This window comes from Leuciscus leuciscus (assembly GCF_965113295.1).
Source record: "Leuciscus leuciscus genome assembly, chromosome: 13".
NCBI lineage: Eukaryota > Metazoa > Chordata > Actinopteri > Cypriniformes > Leuciscidae > Leuciscus > Leuciscus leuciscus.
In genome coordinates, this window is record NC_138737.1 from 21286133 (window position 1) to 21307844 (window position 21712).

Here is a 21712-nt window from a genome sequence, read left to right on the forward strand (position 1 = left end):
AACTAATTTATGACAGCAGTGCAGAAAATGTCAATTTTCATAGGGAATGGAAAAATACAGCTTCTAAAGTTTTCAGTTTTGTAAGCTCATGAACAGTGTAAATGTATTTAAGAGGTCAAAGGTCAATGAATGTTTACCATTAAGGCCCATTAACACAGAGAACGATAACTATAAAGATAACAATATTAGTGTCTACACCAGCTGATGATATCGTTCTGTTTATTCTAAGCGCAAGCTTGTCTTCTGCTTTAAGTGCTTGAACTTGTTATAGCAGGATTGATTCTGATTGACTGTCAGTGTTTTCATTGTTCATCAGCTGGATGAAATCATTCTGAAAGTGATTCCAATGAAATCGTTACTCTGTGCCGTTATCGTTATAGCTGTGGTGTGAACTCTGCTATTCTTTAATATTGAGAATGATTTTTAGAACTATATCTTTATCATTATCTTTACAGTTATCGTCCTTGAACGGGCCTTTAGAGTGCAAATATGGTCCAGATGGGTCTTGAACTGAGCCCTTTATGGAAGAAAAATAATGTCAAATGTTTTTGAAATAAAAAGCCTGTTGAATTGCACTACTTGGAAAAAATAGGCATTACATTAACCATGCTTGCAGTTTAATGCATTGTATTTTTAGGGCTTGCATTTTTATGGGCTGAAATTCAACATGGTTGAATATTTAAGCTGTGAATATTTCAATTAAAAACATTTCAAACACATTTTCATTATTAAAAATTCCATAATCCATATTCACCTTTCATATTTCACTTCCAAAATATTCAAACTGTTTAAAAATACAACCTATAATATTCAACAGGCATTTTTCGGTCCATTTTATTTCGCTTTGCAAATTCGCTTCCACAAATTCAGTGGTTCAAATTCAACAGTAAATTCAACATAGACATCCAGGAACTGCAGGAAAAGCAGTAGATTGCAGAGCATACTCTCCATCTGCTGTTAGTCTACCCAGAGCCATATTAGTGCAGCAGATTAGTAAAAAAATCGTTCACTTTGGTATAGAAGCATGAAATTTGGCACAGATACTCTCTAAGGGCCACTATTTTGGAAAAAGGCGTTGGCCACTCAAAAATTCAATATGGCGGCCATTTTTCAAAATGGCCGCCATTGCTATTCAATGCTTATTATATCAATTATTCAAACAGTGATCCAAGCATAACATTTTATACAAATACTCTCTAAAGGACATGTTAATAGAAAAAGATGCTTGTCCCTCAAAAATTCAAGATGGCCGCCATTTTTAAAGATGGCCACCGTTCCTGTCGAATATTAATTATTTCAAGTGTTCAAATGGTGATGCAAGCATAAAATTAGGCAGAAATACTCTTCAAGGAACACTCTTTTGGAAAAAGGTATGTGCCACTCAAAAATTCAGGATGGACACCATTTTCAAGATGGCCACCATTTCTGTCAAATAGTCATAATGTCTGCTTTGTCTGCCTCCTCTCCTTTGACCTGTCCAGCTTAGTTAAACTTGCCAGGGATATAAAATCCCCACCGGCATAGGTCTCAGGTTCATTGGAGTACACAAGCCTCTCCACCACGGCAAGGTGTAGTCCACAGAGAGGAAGTGCCACTGTTAGAAAAAGGATACGCTGCTGGTACAGGTTGCACATACAGTGGGGAGAACAAGTATTTGATACACTGCTGATTTTGAAGGTTTTCCTACTTACAAAGCATGTAGAGGTCTGTAATTTTTATCATAGGTACACTGAAACTGTGAGAGACGGAATCTAAATCCAGAAAATCACATTGTATGATTTTTAAATAATTAATTTGCATTTTATTGCATGACATAAGTATTTGATCACCTACCAACCAGTAAGAATTCCGGCTCTCACAGACCTGTTAGTTTTTCTTTAAGAAGCCCTCCTGTTCTCCACTCATTACCTGTATTAACTGCACCTGTTTGAACTTGTTACCTGTATAAAAGACACCTGTCCACACACTCAATCAAACAGACTCCAACCTCTCCACAATGGCCAAGACCAGAGAGCTGTGTAATGGGCTACAGGACAATAGGCAAGCAGCTTGGTGAGAAGGCAACAACTGTTGGCACAATTATTAGAAAATGGAAGAAGTTCAAGATGACGGTCAATCTCCCTCGGTCTGGGGCACCATGCAAGATCTCACCTCGTGGGGCATCAATGATCATGAGGAAGGTGAGGGATCAGCCCAGAACTACACGGCAGGTCAATGACCTGAAGAGAGCTGGGACCACAGTCTCTAAGAAAACCATTAGTAACACACTACGCCATCATGGATTAAAATCCTACAGCGCACACAAGGTCCCCCTGCTCAAGCCAGTGCATGTCCAGGCCCATCTGAAGTTTGCCAATGACCATCTGGATGATCCAGAGGAGGAATGGGAGAAGGTCATGTGGTCTGATGAGACAAAAATAGAGCTTTTTGGTCTAAACTCCACTTGCCGTGTTTGGAGGAAGAAGGAGGATGAGTACAACCCCAAGAACACCATCCCAACCGTGAAGCATGGAGGTGGAAACATCATTCTTTGGGGATACTTTTCTGCAAAGGGGACAGGACGACTGCACCGTATTGAGGGGAGGATGGATGGGGCCATGTATCGCGAGATCTTGGCCAACAACCTCCTTCCCTCAGTAAGAGCATTGAAGATAGGTTGTGGCTGGGTCTTCCAGCATGACAACGACCTGAAACACACAGCCAAGGCAACTAAGGAGTGCCTCTGTAAGAAGCATCTCAAGGTCCTGGAGTGGCCTAGCCAGTCTCCAGACCTGAACCCAATAAAAAATCTTTGGAGGGAGCTGAAAGTCTGTATTGCCCAGCGACAGCCCCGAAACCTGAAGGATCTGGAGAAGGTCTGGAGGAGTGTGCCAAAATCCCTGCTGCAGCGTGTGCAAACCTGGTCAAGAACTACAGGAAACGAATGATCTCTGTAATTGCAAACAAAGGTTTCTGTACCAAATATTAAGTTCTGCTTTTCTGATGTATCAAATACTTATGTCTTGCAATAAAATGCAAATTAATTACTTAAATCATACAATGTGATTTTCTGGATTTTTGTTTTAGATTCCGTCACTCACAGTTGATAAAAATTACAGACTTCTACATGCTTTGTAAGTGGGAAAACCTGCAAAATCAGCAGTGTATCAAATACTTGTTCTCCCCACTGTATCTGCGAGACGGAAGGCGGAAGGACCATCAGAATTGAGACTGGTTTCAACAATATAGGTGACCAGTTCAGAAAGAGCCATAGGAAAGATGGCTGGTTGAATCGTTTCACTCTGTGACTCTTTCTCAAGCCTTCTGAGGTTTCTCTCTGTTGTAAAGATGAATGAGACGCAAATGATGGTATTTCAGCTCCTGTGCAATGGCATCAGCACCACTTAGTTGAGACAATAATTTAGCATCATTCAGTGTTTGTGCACATTCATGTAGTCTGTCATTCAGTTGCAGTGTCATTACCTGACGTAGGTCAGATTCAGGAGATATGTTATCACAAAGAAAGCAAACCTGATCATCTAGACTTTTCTGCATCATGGTTCTGCGATGCTTTGTTTGGCCTTCATCTATCTCACTACACTGAGCATCGGATTGTTGCTTCTGGGCACGAAGTAACTTTGTGTTGTTGAACCGAAGTCGACAATTGTAGTGATACTTCGCTTGGTTCCTTCTCAAAGCTTCTATACCACCACCTTCATCCAGTCGTTCCAGGTCCAGGGTCATTGGCATTTTGTTCATCTTGTGTAAGAGTGGAATGTTGGTGGCAATCATTTTATAGCCATCATGTTGAGAAACATGATGGGTAGGTGGTGATTGGAGGGGTTCCTTTGTGTCTGTCTGACAAAGAGGCTGATAAAATTTCTTCCAATCAGTTGGCCTCTTGGCTGACATGGGATTTTCATTTGCCATTTTGGGGGTTTGTTGTCTGATTAAGGCCGAGGGGTTATCCTTTTACCACCTCAATCATAGACATAGTACACATTCAGGTATGGGATACAACTAGGTACGGGTCACCTACACCTAGCCCGATCATTCATCCAGTGCCATTTAAGTCCCGTGTGATCTGTACACCTTCCAGGTAAGCATACATGAACAAGTCATGTATTGCCCCGCTTACCCTTGGCTCGGCTCTCCCGCGCTGGCACAACCTGTCAATTCAGGTGCGGCTATCTAACTACTATTACTAGCTAATTGATGAGGGGCTGGTAGACAGCATTTGGGACACTAAACTTAGCTATACTATTACTACTAGTCAAGAACTACAGTGTAAGTAAAACTAGATCAGCTGACACTGAACCCCATGCTGAGTTCCACAGCAGTTAAGTCACCAGTGTGCCCTGGTTGTGTAATGACGTTCACTATATTAAACAAAACCTTCCTTAACACATTAAATTGAGCTCTGACAGAAATGGTGGCCATCTTGAAAATGGTCACCATCTTGAATTTGAGCGGCACACACCTTTTTCCATGATAATGTTCCTTGAAGAATATTTGTACCAAATTTCATGATAGCAGCACCATTTGAAAAAAAGATGTAAGGATTCAAGAGAAATGGCGGCCATCTTGAAAACTGGTAGCCATCTTGAATTTTTGAGGGACAAGCACCGTTTTCCAAAAAAACATTCTGAAGAGAGTATTTTCACAAAATGTTATGCCTACATCACTGTTTTAACAATTGACATAATGAGCATTTTACAGAAATAGCGGCCATCTTGAAAAAATGGCCGCCATGTTGAATTTTTCGGTGGCCAACGCCTTTTTCCCAAAAAGTGACCCTTAGAGAGTATCTGTGCCAAATTTCATGCTTCTATACCAATTTGAACGATTCTCTTGAAATATGCCATTAATCTGCTGCACTATATAGAGAGATGTTTCCAACTGTGTCACCACCTGTCCTACACTTTTTAATTGTTCGGGACTTTAGGATACTATATGTAGCAGTTTTGCTAGTGAAATTTTTGGCCGATCTCGTCTGATATAAGACATCTGCTCAACAGTCCGTGGTCATCATTGTCTGTTTATCCGTTTTATTATGGGCCATACATTTTCAACAGGAGACAGAAATGGACTTAAGGCAGGCCAGTTAAGCACATCCACTCTATGGTTTAGAGTGTCTATAAAACCACTCTGTTGTAGCACATGCAGAATGAGGCCTGGCATTATTTTGCCTCCCAGGAAAGATGTCATCTTGATGGCAGTATATGTCTCTGTACAATCTCAATACATACCTCCACGTCAATGATACCTTCACACATATGCATATCACCCATGCCGTTTGCAATGATGCATCCCCATACCATGGTAGATGTTTGCTTTTGCACCAGTCGCTGAAGAAAGTCTGGATGGTTCCTTTCGTCTTTGGGAACATACACCCCAGACCTATTCTAGATTCTAGATCTATAGTATTCTGCTTATGATGAAGTCAAAGAGTGCTACAATTTGTGATCCCTATACTATAAATCTCATTTGCCATCAATAGAGAAATTTTTCTAACCATTCTTAATCAGCCAAACTTTAACCCCTTGGTTTCAACTCATAACTTGGTAAATTTTCCTCGTCTGAGTTTGAGATCATTTAAAGAAATATCGCTCTGATGGCTGATGCTTCAAATCTGCGGTGTACTATTTGCATTATACACTATGAACAGACACAAGGAAGTTAAATAAATAAATGTTGATAGATCAAATTCCTCTCAGAGCCGGCACATATTGATCATTAAGCATGCTTCCCTTCACAAGTAATACTTCTCCGTTTCTGATTGCGTATTAGATTCACACAACCAGAAACCCAATCAGAAACCCAAAATAAACTTCACCCTTCTGAAACACGGTGTTCAGGAATAGTCAGAGCTGTAGTAAGTGATGCCACAGAGCTAAAAATAGTCCCCTGCTGATCCGTTGGGTGGTCCGGCTCAAGGGCCAATAATGGACAAAAGATTTATGTATAGATTACATGAGGCACTCAGACCCTTCCAGCTGATGAAGTGTTTATTTGCATAAAAAACAGGCGACATGTTGTATCACTGGACGAATATATGACCTTCCTAGTGCCTATGCTCTATATCCCTGCAGAAAAACTGCAGAAACCAGCCGAAATTGGTTTGCTGGTCTCAGCTGGTATTATCTGGGCTACCCTGATTTCCCAACCTGACAGCTGACCAGTCGCCAAAACTCCTTGAAAACAGGCAAACCATTCCAGCCTGATATGGTTTGGAGAAAAGATAAGACCAGCAAACCAGCTTAGAGGACTAGTTCACTTCAGAATTGAAAATTCCGGATAATTTACATCCCCCACATCATCCAAGATATTCATGTATTTCTTTCTTTAGTCGAAGATTTTTGAGGAAAACATTCCAGGATTCTTCTCCATATAATGGACTTCAACGGTTGTCAACAGGTTGAAGGTCCAAAACGGCAGTTTTAATGCAGCTTCAAATGGCTCTACACGATCCCAGCCGAGGAATAAGGGTCATATCTAGCGAAACGACCGGTCATTTAAAAATATATACTGTATATCGTTTTTTGAAACGCAGGGTGAACTCAAGAAACGAAGGGAGAGCTGGATCCAAATGCAAAGTTTAATAAGAAAATAGACATAAACAAAACCATAACAGAGACCAGGGAACCGAGAACAGAATGAGACACACCAAAGTACATGTAGGACAAGACCTGACAAAGAACCCAGCAAACACAGAACGTTGGCACAATGTATCCAACCTTCTAACAACGTTTTAACAACATGACCAAAAGGTTTATACAGTATAACTACGTTGTGTGGTGAAGGTTGTTACAGCGTTGTCACGATGTTGACATTGAACCACCATTCAGGGCCATTGCTTAAGGTTGTGCCGAGGGTGTCTGGACAACCACTGGACGACATATGTACTCGTCACTGCCCTGAAGCACGAAAATCTGCCTTTAAAATTTCAGTCGACCGTTGGGCTCATTGTGTTGTCTCATTCTTCATCAAGCAAGGATACAAGAGAATTGCATTTAATTTACCTCAGCTAAATAAGATACGTAATTATTCAAACACAACCTACAACTTCCTTGTCTAATGTGACATTTATTTGTTCAGTCTAACTGAAGGGACAGAATAACATTAGTTGATAATTCATGGAGTTTGCGATCTTGTGTAAATTACAGTAGCTACTAGTGTGTGCTAGCTTTACTTCTTTTAGTATTCATCCTTTAAAGGCACACTATGCAAGATTTGTACCTTAATATAACAGCTTCGAAAACAATGAAAGTTTGAGAGGTGGCGCCCCGACAAATCTCGCGAGAATCACGACTTGCTTTACGGCACGACGTCACATACATCAACAACAAATGAAGCATCCTCTATGGAAGACACTAGCACGCATTTCAGACGTGAATCATGGCAGAGTTGACGAAGAAAACAAAGAAAGCGCGGTCGGAAGAGTGCAGAGACGGCTCTGCGTGAGTGGTATATACGACAGTAACGTTACTCCACAAGTAGCCTACTCCACAGCGACTCTAGGGGTCGCTGTTTGAGAAAAACAGAAACTGCATAGTGTGCCTTTTAATTCTTAACGTTAGGAAAAGAGTTGAACATATTCTGGTCAGGTATGACAAATATTTTAACTTTATGAAAACGCACAGAGAGAATAAATTGTTTGTAACCGCTCGCAAACTTGTTTATTTTTTCCTTTGATTTGTCTGCTATTTATGCTAGCCTATCATGTAAAAAATCATGTTTTAATAAAGTTGAATTAGCTAACCTTCTATGTCATTTTTACTTTTCAAAGTGTACACTTGCAGGTGTTGATTATAATTAATTTACTGTTAGACCCATACATAATAATAAGGATAAACAATATTTCAAATGTATATAATTATCTATTATCATCTGACTAATTAAAAATGAACCGCAAAACATAACATGCTAAATGGGGGATATCTGTTTCCAGCATAAAAAAATTAATTGTCAGAACGTCGTCTCTCAGTTGCTGAATGTCATGCAACAACGTTGCTACAGCCCTGTTGCGTCTTACAATTCTACGTTGTTACAATGTTGCAAGCACATGAACAACTTCGTAAAAAATGAAATGCGTGCTAGTGTCTTCCATTGAGGCTGCTTCATATGTTGTTGATGTATGTGATGTCGTGCCGTAAAGCAAGTCATGATTCTCGCGAGATTTGTCGGGACGCCACCTCTCAAACTTGCATTGCTGGTTTTGCCATCGGCATCCCCCCCTGCTTTGCTATCGGGATGATTCGCCCTACTACGAGTTCATTTACCATCGAAATGATTTCGAAGCTGTTATATTAAGGTTCAAATCTTGCATAGTGTGCCTTTAACAAGTTAACAAGACACACCTGGGGAAGACTAATCAACATGAAAAACTACAAAGAACTACAAAACATGGCAAAGACAGGAAATAACAAAAGGTTCACACAAGACAAGGATGAACACAAGACAGGAATCATGACATTTTTAACCACAAATGGTCGTCTTGCACGTCCACGACTTCACGCGTTACGTAATCACGTTGGAAAGGTCAGGCGGTAACCTGACGTAGATGGAAAAAGGTAGGGTAGGGCGAAAAACTCCATCTCATTTTCTCCTCCAACTTCAAAATCGTCCGACATCATTGTTTTACCTTTTATTTATGTATTCTTTTTGTAAATGCCGTTTGACTTAATCTTTGCACATTCGCTTTGTAAATACTAGGTCAGTAATTCCGCCTACGTCACGTGTGACCTTTCAACACGATTATGTAATGTGTGGCGCGTCACAGCTAGTGCAAGAAGAGCATCTGTCGTTAAAAAGTAAATAAATGTTTTATTTTTTTTATAAAATGACCAATTGTTTCGCTGGACTAGACCCTTATTCCTCGGCTGGGATCGTGTAGAGCCCTTTGAAGCTGCATTGAAACTACAATTTGTATTGAAACTACTGAAGTGAACTAATCCTTTAAGCCACAGACAGTGATCAAAATAATTATTGCAAAATTATGAAATGAATCTAGTTTTATTTTTATCAGGACACTAAGACTGAATTGTTCTCATATGAATGTTCATGATTTTAATCAAAAGTGCAATTCAATGCACATTTCAATAATGCCGTTGATTTCATTTGTAATTCTTTTTAAAGAAAAGAAATTACTGAGGGTACCTTTAATAATTAAAATTGTAAATAAGTTTAGATTGATGCTTGCCAATAACAGTGACCAATTACTTATTTTCCTGAAAGTCAAACAGAAGAGACACAAATGTCAAGAACATTTAGGGATATCGATCAAAAATAAACAACTGTACCAACAGATTAACTAGCCAATAATATGAATGTTAAAATATGACACACAGATGCTAAATATTGCACATCGTACTAGGCCAATCTTTTCATTACTCTTTATGTCTTTATGGTTTGAAGTAATGCAAGACAACAAAAATGCGACATGACACAAAGCACGTCCACCAGACGACAGAAAAAATTTGGAAAACTGGAGAAAATAAAAATAACTCCAATCTCAAACTTTGTGACTCCAGAGCAAGTGCATCTATATGAAGGCGCTGACTCTGATTTGTACTTTTAGAAATGTATGATTGGGTATGATCTTGTGATGAAGCGAGGGGTGAGAGGGAAATGGACAGTGCCCTTCAGGACCAGAGACCAACGGACCCATTTTTAGGTAACCGTAAAGAAAGCCTGTTCGATAAAGCATACATAATGAATGAAGGGTAATGTTAGACTGGGTTTTGATTCAAAGAGAGAGAGAGAGAGAGAGAGAGAGGAAAAAGAGAGTGTGTGTGTGTTTGTGTGTGTGTGTGTGGGAGAGAGAGAGAGAGAGAGAGAGAGAGAGAGAGAGAGAGAGAGAGAGAGAGAGAGAGTGTGTATAGTATTTATTACACCAATATAACAGTCTCAATAAGTTCCTTGTCTTTGAGTATGTTGTAAATAAGAAAAACATACTAGCACATCATAAACCTAAACCGTAAAAGTGTCCTAAAACATGTGTCATTAATAACAGACACACCCAAACATGTATAATCAGCTATTTGTTTATAGCACATACAGCAAGTCCATGAATACATTTTCAAGATTTTTGTTAAAATTTTAACAAATGTATAAAGGGAAATCTGTATTTCTTATATATATATTTTTTCTTATTTAACTGGGCACCATCTCACAGTTTTTCCACCATTTTAATCACCATTTGGCCATCATTATTTAAAATAATATATTTTAAATGCGTTTTAAATGGTCAAGTGCAACATTTTAAGCACAAATAAGGCCATAAAAACAGCAAGCATGTTTATTTTTGAAAAAATAGACAAAATACTGTTAAAAATATTTTTTAGATGTGTAGCATTTTCACTTTTAAAGTCAACTACTAAAACAACATAATACTTAAGTGAGGACATGTGGCCTTAAGTTGTTTTTATAAATACAATAATCTAATTAATAAGCAAATAATACAAGTCAATTATGATTATTTAAAAATATATATATATATTATGAATTTACCTTTTATTAGCATTTAGGAATTATTTGTGCATTTGAGAACATCCCAAAGGGGAGGTTGTCAGATTTTAACCCATTTAGGACAGTTTTGTTCCCACCCGGTGCTGCAGTCCCACTTTAACACATGATGTAACAGGTATGTGTTGTGCTCATATTTGCCTACAGTAGAGCGAAAATTGTGATAAAATGCTTTAAACTTCAATTGATCGCCTACCATCCAAATAAGACCCAATGACCTTCAAAACTCACAAGCAGGAAAAACTCAACAGGAACAATATATTATTGAATTCTGTGAGAGTGCAATACCTTTCCTTCACTTTAACACAAACATCAGATTTGTTAACGCTATCTATCATCGGGGTGCACCTGACGCAACCCCGGCCCCAAGGGCCTCATTGGTCAAGCATATCACCATGACAATAAAGGGGAGGACCTCAGTTCTAGAATGCTCCTTACCTTCCAGTGACATGGGCTCCAGAATGCCGAACTGTTTGAGAACAGCCACAAACAGAATGATGACCACTCCGATGGCAAACAGCTCCATTCCCTGAATACCCATGGCTGCAATGAATTACGATTCTTGGCACAAGAGCTTCTAGAACCACTGGAAGTGAAAGTATTAATCTCTGTACTAACACGGGACAAAGCCAACTGGCCGTTATAGCATGGCGCCAGATGCAGGACGTCTCAAAAGGAAAGATTCATTTCAGTAGTTCCTCTGAAGAATATTTAAAAGAAAAACCAGGGGATATTTTTGGCAGAACATCAAGCTAGCAGTGTTCATGGGAAAAAGAGTCGGGTCTAGTTACACTTATTTTGGAGGTGAGAGGAGAAGTCAGTGTTTCCATGTTAGGTCATTTTTTCTTGAAAGCCCCATCGCATAAATAAAGAGCGGGATTGCAGTTTTCGTACACAGTCCAGATGTGTAAAAGCCATCCTTGGCCGCAAATGTTATTTGTAAGTGTCAACAACCGACAAGAGCATTTTAAACTCTGTTGTGACGAAGTGCTGTGGCGACGCTGTGATATTCAAGATTGTTGATCCAAAGGTGTAGGTTTCGGTGTAAAGCAAGAGGCACAGGAGAACGGAGATTCATTCCACAGATCCAGACGAGTGCAACGTGGAATTGCGACTTGGAAGCAATGGACTAATTTAGCTGTTAAAACGATCATATTTCATTTCAAGTCCTAAGTGGCTCTTAAATCCAGATTTTGTAGATGCTGACATGGAAATATGAGACTAATGGCCACCCTACTGCATCAAACATTAATAATAGTCCATGCAGAATTAATTAAAGAAATACTCCGTTTAGTTATATGCAGGATCAACATCTGGCACTGCCTCGGTCACTGCGACAAGAACAGAGGTGGCATTTTGAATCCTGGTCCAAAGCATTCGGCGGTCTCCTGCGTGTTACACCAGGTTGGTGCAAATCAGCAAAAATTAAAAAAAAATTAAAAAGAAGAGAAAAGCTATAAGTTATTTCCTGTGGCAGCGGTAAAATTACCCCAATACTTTGCAGATTGGGTGGATCTGTCTTTATCTAGGTGCAAATCCAGTTTAGTTCATAATTCTTGACCCCATCAAACCTTTCAAATGGCCCATTAAGTTCGTGATACGTCTTGGGAGTGGTCCCGAAGAATGCGGTTTCTCGTCTCTCCTCCTTCTCGGGGGTTCTGCCGTCAGTCAAGCGCCCTCATCTTTTCCATCATCTGTTTCCTCAGAGTCAGCATCAAGTGCTTTTGTCTCTTCTTTCAACTTGCACTGTACAGTTCAGGTTCTTCCTCCCTCCCTCCCTCCCTCCTTCCGTTGCTTCTCTTGCCCTCTCTTGTCCCGTAATAATCTGCAATGGGCAGTTTATCTTCACCTCTCTGTCCATCCCACCCCTCCTTCTGTGTCTCTTTCTCTCTGCTCATCTATGACCACTTCATCCCTTCTTTTATCCATCGCTCACTTTCCTAGCCTTACTAACCCTGACTGCAAAGTCAAACCCCTGTGACTACTGGTCCTTTTCCCTGACCACAACTCCCTCTCTCACAACTCCCTCTCTCTCTCTTTTCCTTCCTTGCCTTCTGTCTGGGGACTTGGGGAAAAGTCACATTTCCAAACAGGGCAGAAAGCTGAAGAGAGGGAGAGATACTAGGGGGATCAGATTCCAGGGACGCCCTCCCCTGCCGATTTCCCAGCCTCCATCCACCCACATATCTGTTCCATCTGGAGCACTTTCCCTCTCTCTCTCCTTCCTCTCGAGTGAAGCAGGGCAAGGCCTCTGCATGGAATGGGACAACCAGAGGAGACAACATTAGCTCACAGGTTTTCCTGTTTATTGCATAGCGGGAGAGAAGAGGAGAGAGCTATAATGGCTCAGTTAGATAAAGGAATCAATAAAGTCTTAATGGTAGCTTTAAGTCAACCAAACACAATGTGAGATCAAACATTGTTTCTACTGCCAGCATCAGCCCATCTCTCACACCACCCCCTCCTTTTTTTTTCTTTTTTTTTTTAAATAGCTGTTTTTCTAGTTAACAGAGCCATACAAAGATTATAAATGACAGACATGACAACAGGACCAGACAAAAAATAAAAACGGGGTGCTACAATTTAGATATTTAAAATGTAATGGTAATCTCTGGGGAACATCTAAATGTCTGAACTCTCATCTTCAAATTATAATGAATTTTACGCCTCAAACCGAAATACACCCTCCAGATACAAAATCCATAAAAATCCTAAAGGAATGCCAATGAATCATGATTTGGAAACAATCATCTGAGACCAACCAACCAACAACAAATAAACATGAATTTATTGCATCCAGTAGAATCCTAGTGGATTATTATTTGATCCATTTTTATTTTTGGATTAGTTCCAAATTATGATAGAAATGACATTAAGATTTTGATAAGAGGTTACCCACATAAAAAAAACAAAAAACATTACATTTCTATCATAATTTGGAAACAAAAACCTGAATTAGTGAATGAATTAGTGAATGAATGAATAACATAGTGAATGAATGAATGAATGATTAGAAACAGAAATGATACTTTATTTATCAGAATCCCAACGGACTCTTACTTGTTCCATTTTTACATTTACATTTATTCATTTCATTTAGCAGACGCTTTTATCCGAAGCGACTTACAAATGAGAACAATAGAAGCAGTTAAACTAACAATATGACAACAATATGCAAGCTCTATGACCCTTCTCAGTTTAATCTAATGCAGTACGTGTACTTTTTTTAATATATATATATATATATATATATATATATTATTTTTTTTATAATTTTTTTTTTTTATAAAGATAATAGATATAGAATTGAAGATAAAGTGTTAGTATTAATGGATCAAGTGTTGCCGAAAAATATGCGTCTTCAGCCGTTTTCTTGAAAATGGCCACAGACTGGTTGAGTTGGGTAGGTCATTCCACCAGCATGGAACAAACCAGAAAAAGGTCAGAGAAAGAGATTTTGTGCCTCTTTGAGATGGCACCACAAGACGCCGTTCACTTGCAGAGCGCAAGTTTCTGGATAGCAAGTAAGTCTGAAGATTTGATGCGTGCGGCAAATGGCAACCAGTGCAATTTGTGACATGTGCTCTCTTCGGCTCTTTAAAGACCACTCTAGCTCCAGCATTTTGGATCAGTTGCAGAGGTTTGACAGTGCAAGCTGGTAGACCTGCTAGGAGAGCATTACAATAGTCCAGTCTGGATAGAACAAGTGCTTGGACAAGGAGTTGTGTAGCATGCTCTGATAGGAAGGGCCTGATTCTCCAAATGTTGTATAAGGCAAATCTGCAGGACCGGGCAGTTCTAGGAATGTGGTCTGTAAGTTCAATTGATCATCAATCACAACTCCAAGGTTCCTGGCTGACCTTGATGGTATTATGGATGACGAACCTAGCTGAATGGAGAAGTTGTGGTGTAGTGTTGGGTTGGCCGGGACCACAAGCAACTCTGTCTTCACAAGGTTTAGTGGTCCTTCATCCAGCCAGAACTGTCTGTCAGGCAGGCTGAGATGCGAGCAGCAACTGTCGGACCATCAGGCTGGAATGAGAGGTAGAGTTGTGTGTCATCAGCGTAGCAGTGATAGGAAGCCATGTTTCTGAATCACAGAGCCTAGTGATGTCATGTAGATGGAGAAGAGAAGTGGTCCAAGCACTGAGCCCTGAGGCACCCCCGTAGCTAGATGTAGGGTCTTGGACACCTCACCCCACCACGACAGCCTGAAGGTCCTACCTGAGAGGTAAGACTTAAACCACTGTAGTGCGGTTCCCAAGATACCCTTCATCTAACAGGAGGATCTGGTGGTTAACTGTGTCAAAGGCAGCAGACAGATCCAGCAGGATGAGATCTGAGGATTTGGTAGCTGCTCTTGCCAGTTTCAGAGCTTCAATTACCGAGAGCAGGGCAGTCTCAGTTGAGTGTCCGCTTTTGAAACCAGACTGGTTGTTGTCCAGGAGGTTGTTCTGTGTAAGAAAGGAAGATATCTGGTTGAAAACAACTCGTTCAAGCGTTTTCTCAATGAATGGAAGAAGGTATACCGGTCTGTAATTTTCCAGATGAGCTGGATTTAGAGTGGGTTTATTAAGCATTGGGGTTACCCGAGCCTGCTTAAATGCTGTGGGAAAAGTACCAGTGTGAAGAGAGGTGTTTATGATGTGCGTGTGTGCGGGTACAACTGAGGAAGAAATGGTTTGTAGTAGATTAGTGGGAATAGGATCAAGTGGACAGGAAGTAGGGTGATTTGGAAGGAGGAGTTTGGAGATTTCTGCCTCTGAAAGCAGAGAGAAGGAGGGTAGAATGTGTTTATTAGCTGGTAAGATGTGTGTGTCAGTTTGTGGTCTGGTAAATTGGCCGCTGATGGATCTTTTTTTTTTTTATGAAGAATGTGGCGAAATCGTCTCCTGTTAGGGTTGATGAAGGAGGAGAAGGAGGAGGGTTGAGAAGAGAGGAGAAGGTTTTGAAAAGCATGCGAGAGTCAGAATAATTGTTAAATTTGTTGTGATAGTAAGTAATTTTAACGGTAGAGATATTAGCAGAGAAGGAAGAGAGGAGGGATTGACAAAGACCAAGGTCAGTAGGATCTTTCGATTTGCGCCACTTCCTCTCTGCACCCCTTAGTTTAGAACGATGTTCGAGGAGAACATCAGATAACCAGGGGGCAGAGGTGGTGGTGCAGGCTGGCCTGGAGGAAAGGGGGCAGAAGTTGTCCAAGCAGGATGTTAAAGTGGAGAACAGAGAATCAGTTGCACTGTTAGTATCTAGTGTTGAGAGCTGATCAGGTGGAGGAAGTGCGGATGAGACCAAAGAGGATAGGCGAGAGGGTGAGAGGTTTCGCCGAAAGGTGACCTGTGGAGGAGTTTGTGTTGTGTTCTGAGGCAGGTTGAGGTTGAGAGTGAGGAGGAAGTCATCTGAGGTGTGCAGCGGAGTGACCAGTGTATGGTCAGAGGAGCAGTGGCGCATGTAAATAAGGTCTAATTGGTTACCTGATTTGTCAGTAGCCATAGTAGATACTCGTTTGAGGTTGAAAGAGGCTAGCAGAGTGTGGAAATCAGCAGCCTGAGGTTTTTCTATGTGGATGTTGAAGTCTCCAAGAACTACAAGAGGAGTACCATCCTCAGGGAAGGATGAGAGTAGCACATCAAGCTCCTCCAAGAAACTGCCAAGTTGACCTGGTGGACGATAGACAACTACAAAATGGATTTGAATAGGCTAGTGATGGTAAATGAATGCAATTCAAATGAGCTGTTGTCACACAGAGGTGGTAAAGGATAAAATTTCCAATCGTTTGAGATGAGAAGACCAGTACCTCCACCCCTTCCGGCCAGGCGAGGGGTGTGTGAGAAAGTGAAGTTAGTGGAGAGGGCAGCAGGTGTGGCAGTGTCCTTGGTTTGATCCAGGTCTCAGTCAGGGCCAATAGGCTGAGACCTGAATGACTAGAAATAGATGTAATGAAATCAGCTTTGTGTACAGTAGACTGGCAATTTTATTTAAACATTTTAAACTTTGAATTAGTTCCAGATTAAGGTAGAAATCACATTAGGATTTTAATCTAAAATATTCAGTAAAATCCTATAAGACTCTTATTTGACCCATTTTGATCTTGAATTTCAGAATAATAGATAAAATCAGATAAAAATCATCCAATCTAAAAATTGTACCAAAAACAAATAAACACACATCTTTTTTTCCCACTATGTCTCTAATGCCTTAATTTTCACTATCATAATGCATGCTCTGAATAAGCACCTGTATTAATAGCTGGCGTCAGTGCTTGTTGTTTAGGAATTAATGTTGAGCTTTTAGGAGGACGGGGCATGTTCCAATAATGCCATTAGAAGATGAACACTTCTTAACAGGAGCTAAAGCAGAAGGGTTTTGCTGACAACACACTATGGTCTAACATAACTCATAATTTAACCTAATCATGGAAATCAGGAAAACAATGGTACAATCTGAAATCTTGGCACAGATACTTGGAAAAGAGCATATATTTTCTTTTAAAATCAAATTTGAGCAAATCTATCCATCTCTTTTAATTTCATGCATTAAAAGAAGGCGTGCTTTCGAGTATTAATCCAATGCACTCCGATTACAAATGGCAAAATCTGGATTTATCCATCAATGCTGTAGTATTCATTCACAGCAAACAAACCAGCATAAGGCTATTACTACGGAGGACTAGTCTGGCAAAGCGATCCGTCAATGTATACAAACACTGTACTTCCCCTCTACATGTTCAGTAACTCTGCACGTACAGAAATGAAACCTGATATAAGGCAGCCGGTCCTCTATCTAATACATAAGCACTCTGAAGCCAAACCCAGCCCTGCTCTTTGAGTCCTCAGACTCGACAGAAGTGCTCTCTCTGTCTCTCCCTCTCTTTTAATGAGGTGTGATGGATCGACTTTTTAATGATAAAAACACCCTGGAATGCACTGACGAAATAGGGTGAATTCAGGTTGATCGGGACACTTTTCCCCAGTCATCTCAATGACAACAACAAACAAAGTTCAGGAATAGGGGATGGACTCCCATTGGTTGGAGGAAATTACTAATCACTACTGATAAGCCAAAGATTCATCCATTTCCAGTGACATTTTTACAAGACTCCTATGTTTAGGTTCAGTACTTTCACTTTAATGGCAATAAAAAGGTTATTAGTCAGCTATTGAAATGCCTTATTTTCATAAATGTCACTTTAGTCAGTTTATTGGGATTTAACAAATGTGATGGTCTTTTGCTACAAAAAAAACTAATCCTACTTCTTTGGACAAGATATAGTAAACAGTTTAACTTTGTTGTGGGTGGAATAGAGCTGTTCTAGGTTATGTCTGTTTCTGTCAGAGTTACAGAAGCACATGAAACACTGTTGTGTTTACACGCTACTTGTGAAATCCTGTCATTAACACTGTAAGGATTTTCTTTAGCCAGAATTATAAGGTCGACGACGTTTCCTTTTGTCAGTGACTGAAACTACCACAGGTTCATCCATTTCATCATACATCAGAAAAATTATTTTAATCTCCTTTTTTGATTTTTAAGTTAATTATTGTGGTGTTAGTCTATGGGTTCTCTATGGCTGCTTTTCCATTCTTGATTTTCTTTCCATTTAGGTCATCCATTAAGGCTGCATATCTGGCCGTCTCAATTTGTAGGATTCTCGGAAGCTAGACCTTCATTCAACTAATTTTGAAGGATGCATCAAGTGTATCCTTCGCATCCTTCAATCACCCACAATCCTTTGCACACATACCAATTCTCAGAAAAGAAGTGATGGAAAATTAGTCGGCACTGAGCTTGTCTGAGTTCATTATGAACGCAAGACAAGGTGAGATCTGAGATGAATGTTTTGTTTGGATGTAAATTAATCACACACACACACAAAAAAAAAAAAAAAAAAAAAAAAAACTGCCAACACTGATAAAAATGATTCTGTAGTAAAGTAAATATTACATAAAAATAAATAAAAATAAAAATCTGTACACATGAAAAAGTTAGTTCAGGTAAGAATTTAAACAACAAAGTAAATTCTATATTAGTAATCAATTTAAGCTTAAAAAAAGCGTAAAGATCATTGTTATAAAATTAAGTTTAATAAAGTAAAACCTACTCAACTTTCTGATACTGGTGTTCCTGCACTGGGGCATGAGTAATTCATAAGGTTGCATTTGTTACCGTTTTCCAGCTGTATTGACACGATTTTATCATTGCGTTTGTTGGGTTTAGTTACTTGCTGTTTTGTGACATCTGGAGTTCTCTAAAAATGACACATTCATACTCAAAAATGATCCAACGAATGTTACTGGTACCACATTACGTCTGGATATAATGTCTATACAGTATCTACTGTATTAATAACTTTTTTTTTTTTTTTTTAAGTAAAGCATGCACTTTAAAAGCATGGTTTAATTTAGATATATTGTTTGAGGTAATTGTGATTGAAACTGAGAATTGCAAAGTAAACTTCAACTAAGAACAAATTACTCTACAAACTTTAATTGGCCAAATTAGTTACTTATTTTCTTTGTTAATTTTACTCAACTTAGCTAATTATATTTGACTTAATTCCATATGTGGAATTTACTTAAAAATATGTGTGCAAAAACTTGCAAAAGAAAAATAGATTTTTTCATTGAATAATGTTAGCCACTGGGAGACAGCAGATGGTTGTCATTCACTGTATTGCATTAACAAAGCCAGTTAATATAAAGATTTTTAATACAAGGTATTTTTCCAAAATTAAGTTTTGATAGCATTTTTGTGCCGTGACCATGGGGCCATGCACACATACTAAACCGTCTCATAGTGTTTAATTCTGAGGAGGACTGGACTAGAAGGGCGCAGCCTCAGCCTCAGCCTTCCATTTGAGAAGAACCTCACTTCAGATGACTGTGTATGTACAGGGCCCTCTGCTGGACAATACACATCACTGTGCAAACCTTATCTATCTGTCTGTCTCCCTGTCTGTCTGTCCGTCTGTATTCAGTGAGAAGGAGTGCTCTGTATGTTTAAGGAGGAGTCTGTTTTTGCCCAAGGGCAAAAAGCCCCTTTGAAGCTCGTAAGAAGCATTGTCAGCATTACCTAAATTTACAATCGCAAGTGAGTAGACATTATTTTTGTTCAATAATTGTTTTTTTCTTCTTCTAAATATCTTCTAATGAAGCTCTAGTCCCTAAGTATGAAATGCTGCATGTATACTTGTTCTTGTGGTTGGTTCTAATATGCTGATATACTTGCTTCCGTATAATTTCATAGATTGCAATCTGCAAAATATCCAGAGGATTTCTTACGTTTCAAGAAACGAACATCTAAAAATACTATTTACTCACCTTTATTTTGTTTCAAACCTGCCTTTCTTTCATCTGCGAAACACAAAATTCAATATTTTAATTTTCCAAATGATATTGATTTTCAACAACAAGGGGAAAAAACAACAACATTGTTTTTCAAAATATCTTATTTGTTCAAGAGAACAAAACAAAAATAAAAAGGTCATACAGGTTTGGAACAACCGGGTGAGTAAGTGACGACATAATTTGTATTTTTGGCTGAATTATTTATTGTTCTCAAAACGTGATATTTGCTTGATTATCACTTGAAAAACTGTGCATTTAATTTTTTTTATCTTAATTTTTTTGCATATCTGCTGCTTTTCCTCAAGTGTTTTGGACAACAGAAGCACCAGCATTTTACCTCAAACTCAAGAATCAAACTCCATCTGCACACAGTGATGCTTTATTATGGATACGTACGTACATACTCATACGTTCCACCTGTCATTCTCAGCTCAAAATACTTTATAGTCGCTCTGCAGTATTTTAAGAGCCACAGTCTTTACAAATAACACTTAACTGGTGAAGATGCTGATGCACTAGAACAAATACAGTAAAGTCTGAGAACAGGCCTACTTATTCATCTACATCATAATGCTTCTTTGTTTAACTTTTTAACGATTAAAATACAGTATATTGATTGTATAACAAGGCCATGAGGTTAAAATCATGGCTGCAATGATAATCAGTTTTATGAATTATTATTTTCAGAGTGGATCAATTATGTGCTATATTGCATCTGTGCTGTGGTGGTGATTGTGTTATTGTTTCATTGCTTTCATGGATTCTACAAGAAATGCAGGCAAACAGGTAAAATATTATTATAATAATTACAATGATTAACGTAAATCTTAACGCAGAAAATAGTAACTATTCTTTCGAACAGCAGAAGTCACACGGGAGGTGGGTGGCACTTCTAATCCAGACTGCAGCACAGAAAACACAAAGGCAAGAGTCTTTATCTTCAAACTCATATAAACTAGAGTCTGTGGGATTGATCGGTTCTCTTGTGTTTAGGATTGGCGCCACTCATCGTCAGCCGTACCCCAAGAAAATAACAGTGTCAGGATGAGCTCGGTCTACCAGAGCCTCATCCTCTCCTCCTCTGAGAGACAGTCAATCTATGAGTGTCTTGATCAAAACGAAACTCCATTTACAGACATTTATGAGAATTTTGAGTAATGGCAATGCACAGACCCAAATGGCTTATTGCTTTCATAAAACTGAAGCAACAGCAAACATAGATAAAAGACATCAATGTTCAACTAATAGCCAAATGTATCATAAAGAATTATCAGAATAAACTTTTCTTCTGACATTTAAGAGTCCAATGTATAATGTGCTGTCCTGTGTGTGTGTTTATAGTCATTTTACAATTGACTGTGGCTCAAAACGACCAGTTTTATAGCTAAATATGCATGCAGACCATTTTTAATACATTGTTTTATATTTATACAGTAATTGAACTAAATTAAAGTGTTAAATTAACAGCCTATAGTTATGACCGACACAAATAAATCCCGGATTTTTCTTTTTCTTTTTCCACATCAAGAAAGTATTTAGGTGCTATATATAAGGTGGTTACTATTTCATTTACATTTTTTAAAATCATATTTTTGCATGTGTGAGGGACATTTTTAATTAATTATAACTAACTTTGCTTTTTCTTGCAGGATTAAAATTGATATGCTTTTTCTAAATTGGCACTAAGAAAGTTCACATGTGACCGAAACGTCTGCCATTCAATTTTAAAAGCTTTAAAGGCTTTTAAAAAATAATTTCCCTTTTTTGGTCTACACACCTCACATGGACAGTTTTTAAGGAGCGGTGAGTTTTTGGCCCTTTTTTTCAGTTATGCTTTTTAATAACTAAATATCCCCAAC

At 38.9% G+C, this 21712-nt stretch overlaps 1 protein-coding gene and 1 long non-coding RNA gene across 3 annotated transcripts in view; one reads left to right on the forward strand and one right to left on the reverse strand.

Annotated features, from left to right (window-relative positions):
- The window catches only part of kcnip3a (Kv channel interacting protein 3a, calsenilin), a 73733-nt gene that overhangs the window by 12519 nt on the left and 39502 nt on the right, over window positions 1–21712 (reverse strand). The window contains exon 1 of one of the 2 annotated variants that reach the window (XM_082187521.1): window positions 10945–12259. The exons of the other annotated variant lie outside the window; for it this stretch is intronic. Within the exon in view, the coding sequence (XP_082043647.1) occupies window positions 10945–11047 (103 nt within the window). The 5' untranslated portion in view covers window positions 11048–12259. Of the gene's footprint in view, window positions 1–10944; window positions 12260–21712 lie in introns of those variants that run through there. 2 annotated transcript variants of the gene reach the window in all.
- On the forward strand, window positions 19480–21140 carry LOC309512121. The gene is made up of 4 exons (XR_014210907.1): window positions 19480–20245; window positions 20541–20639; window positions 20719–20777; window positions 20847–21140. It is a non-coding gene; the product is annotated as an uncharacterized lncRNA (long non-coding RNA).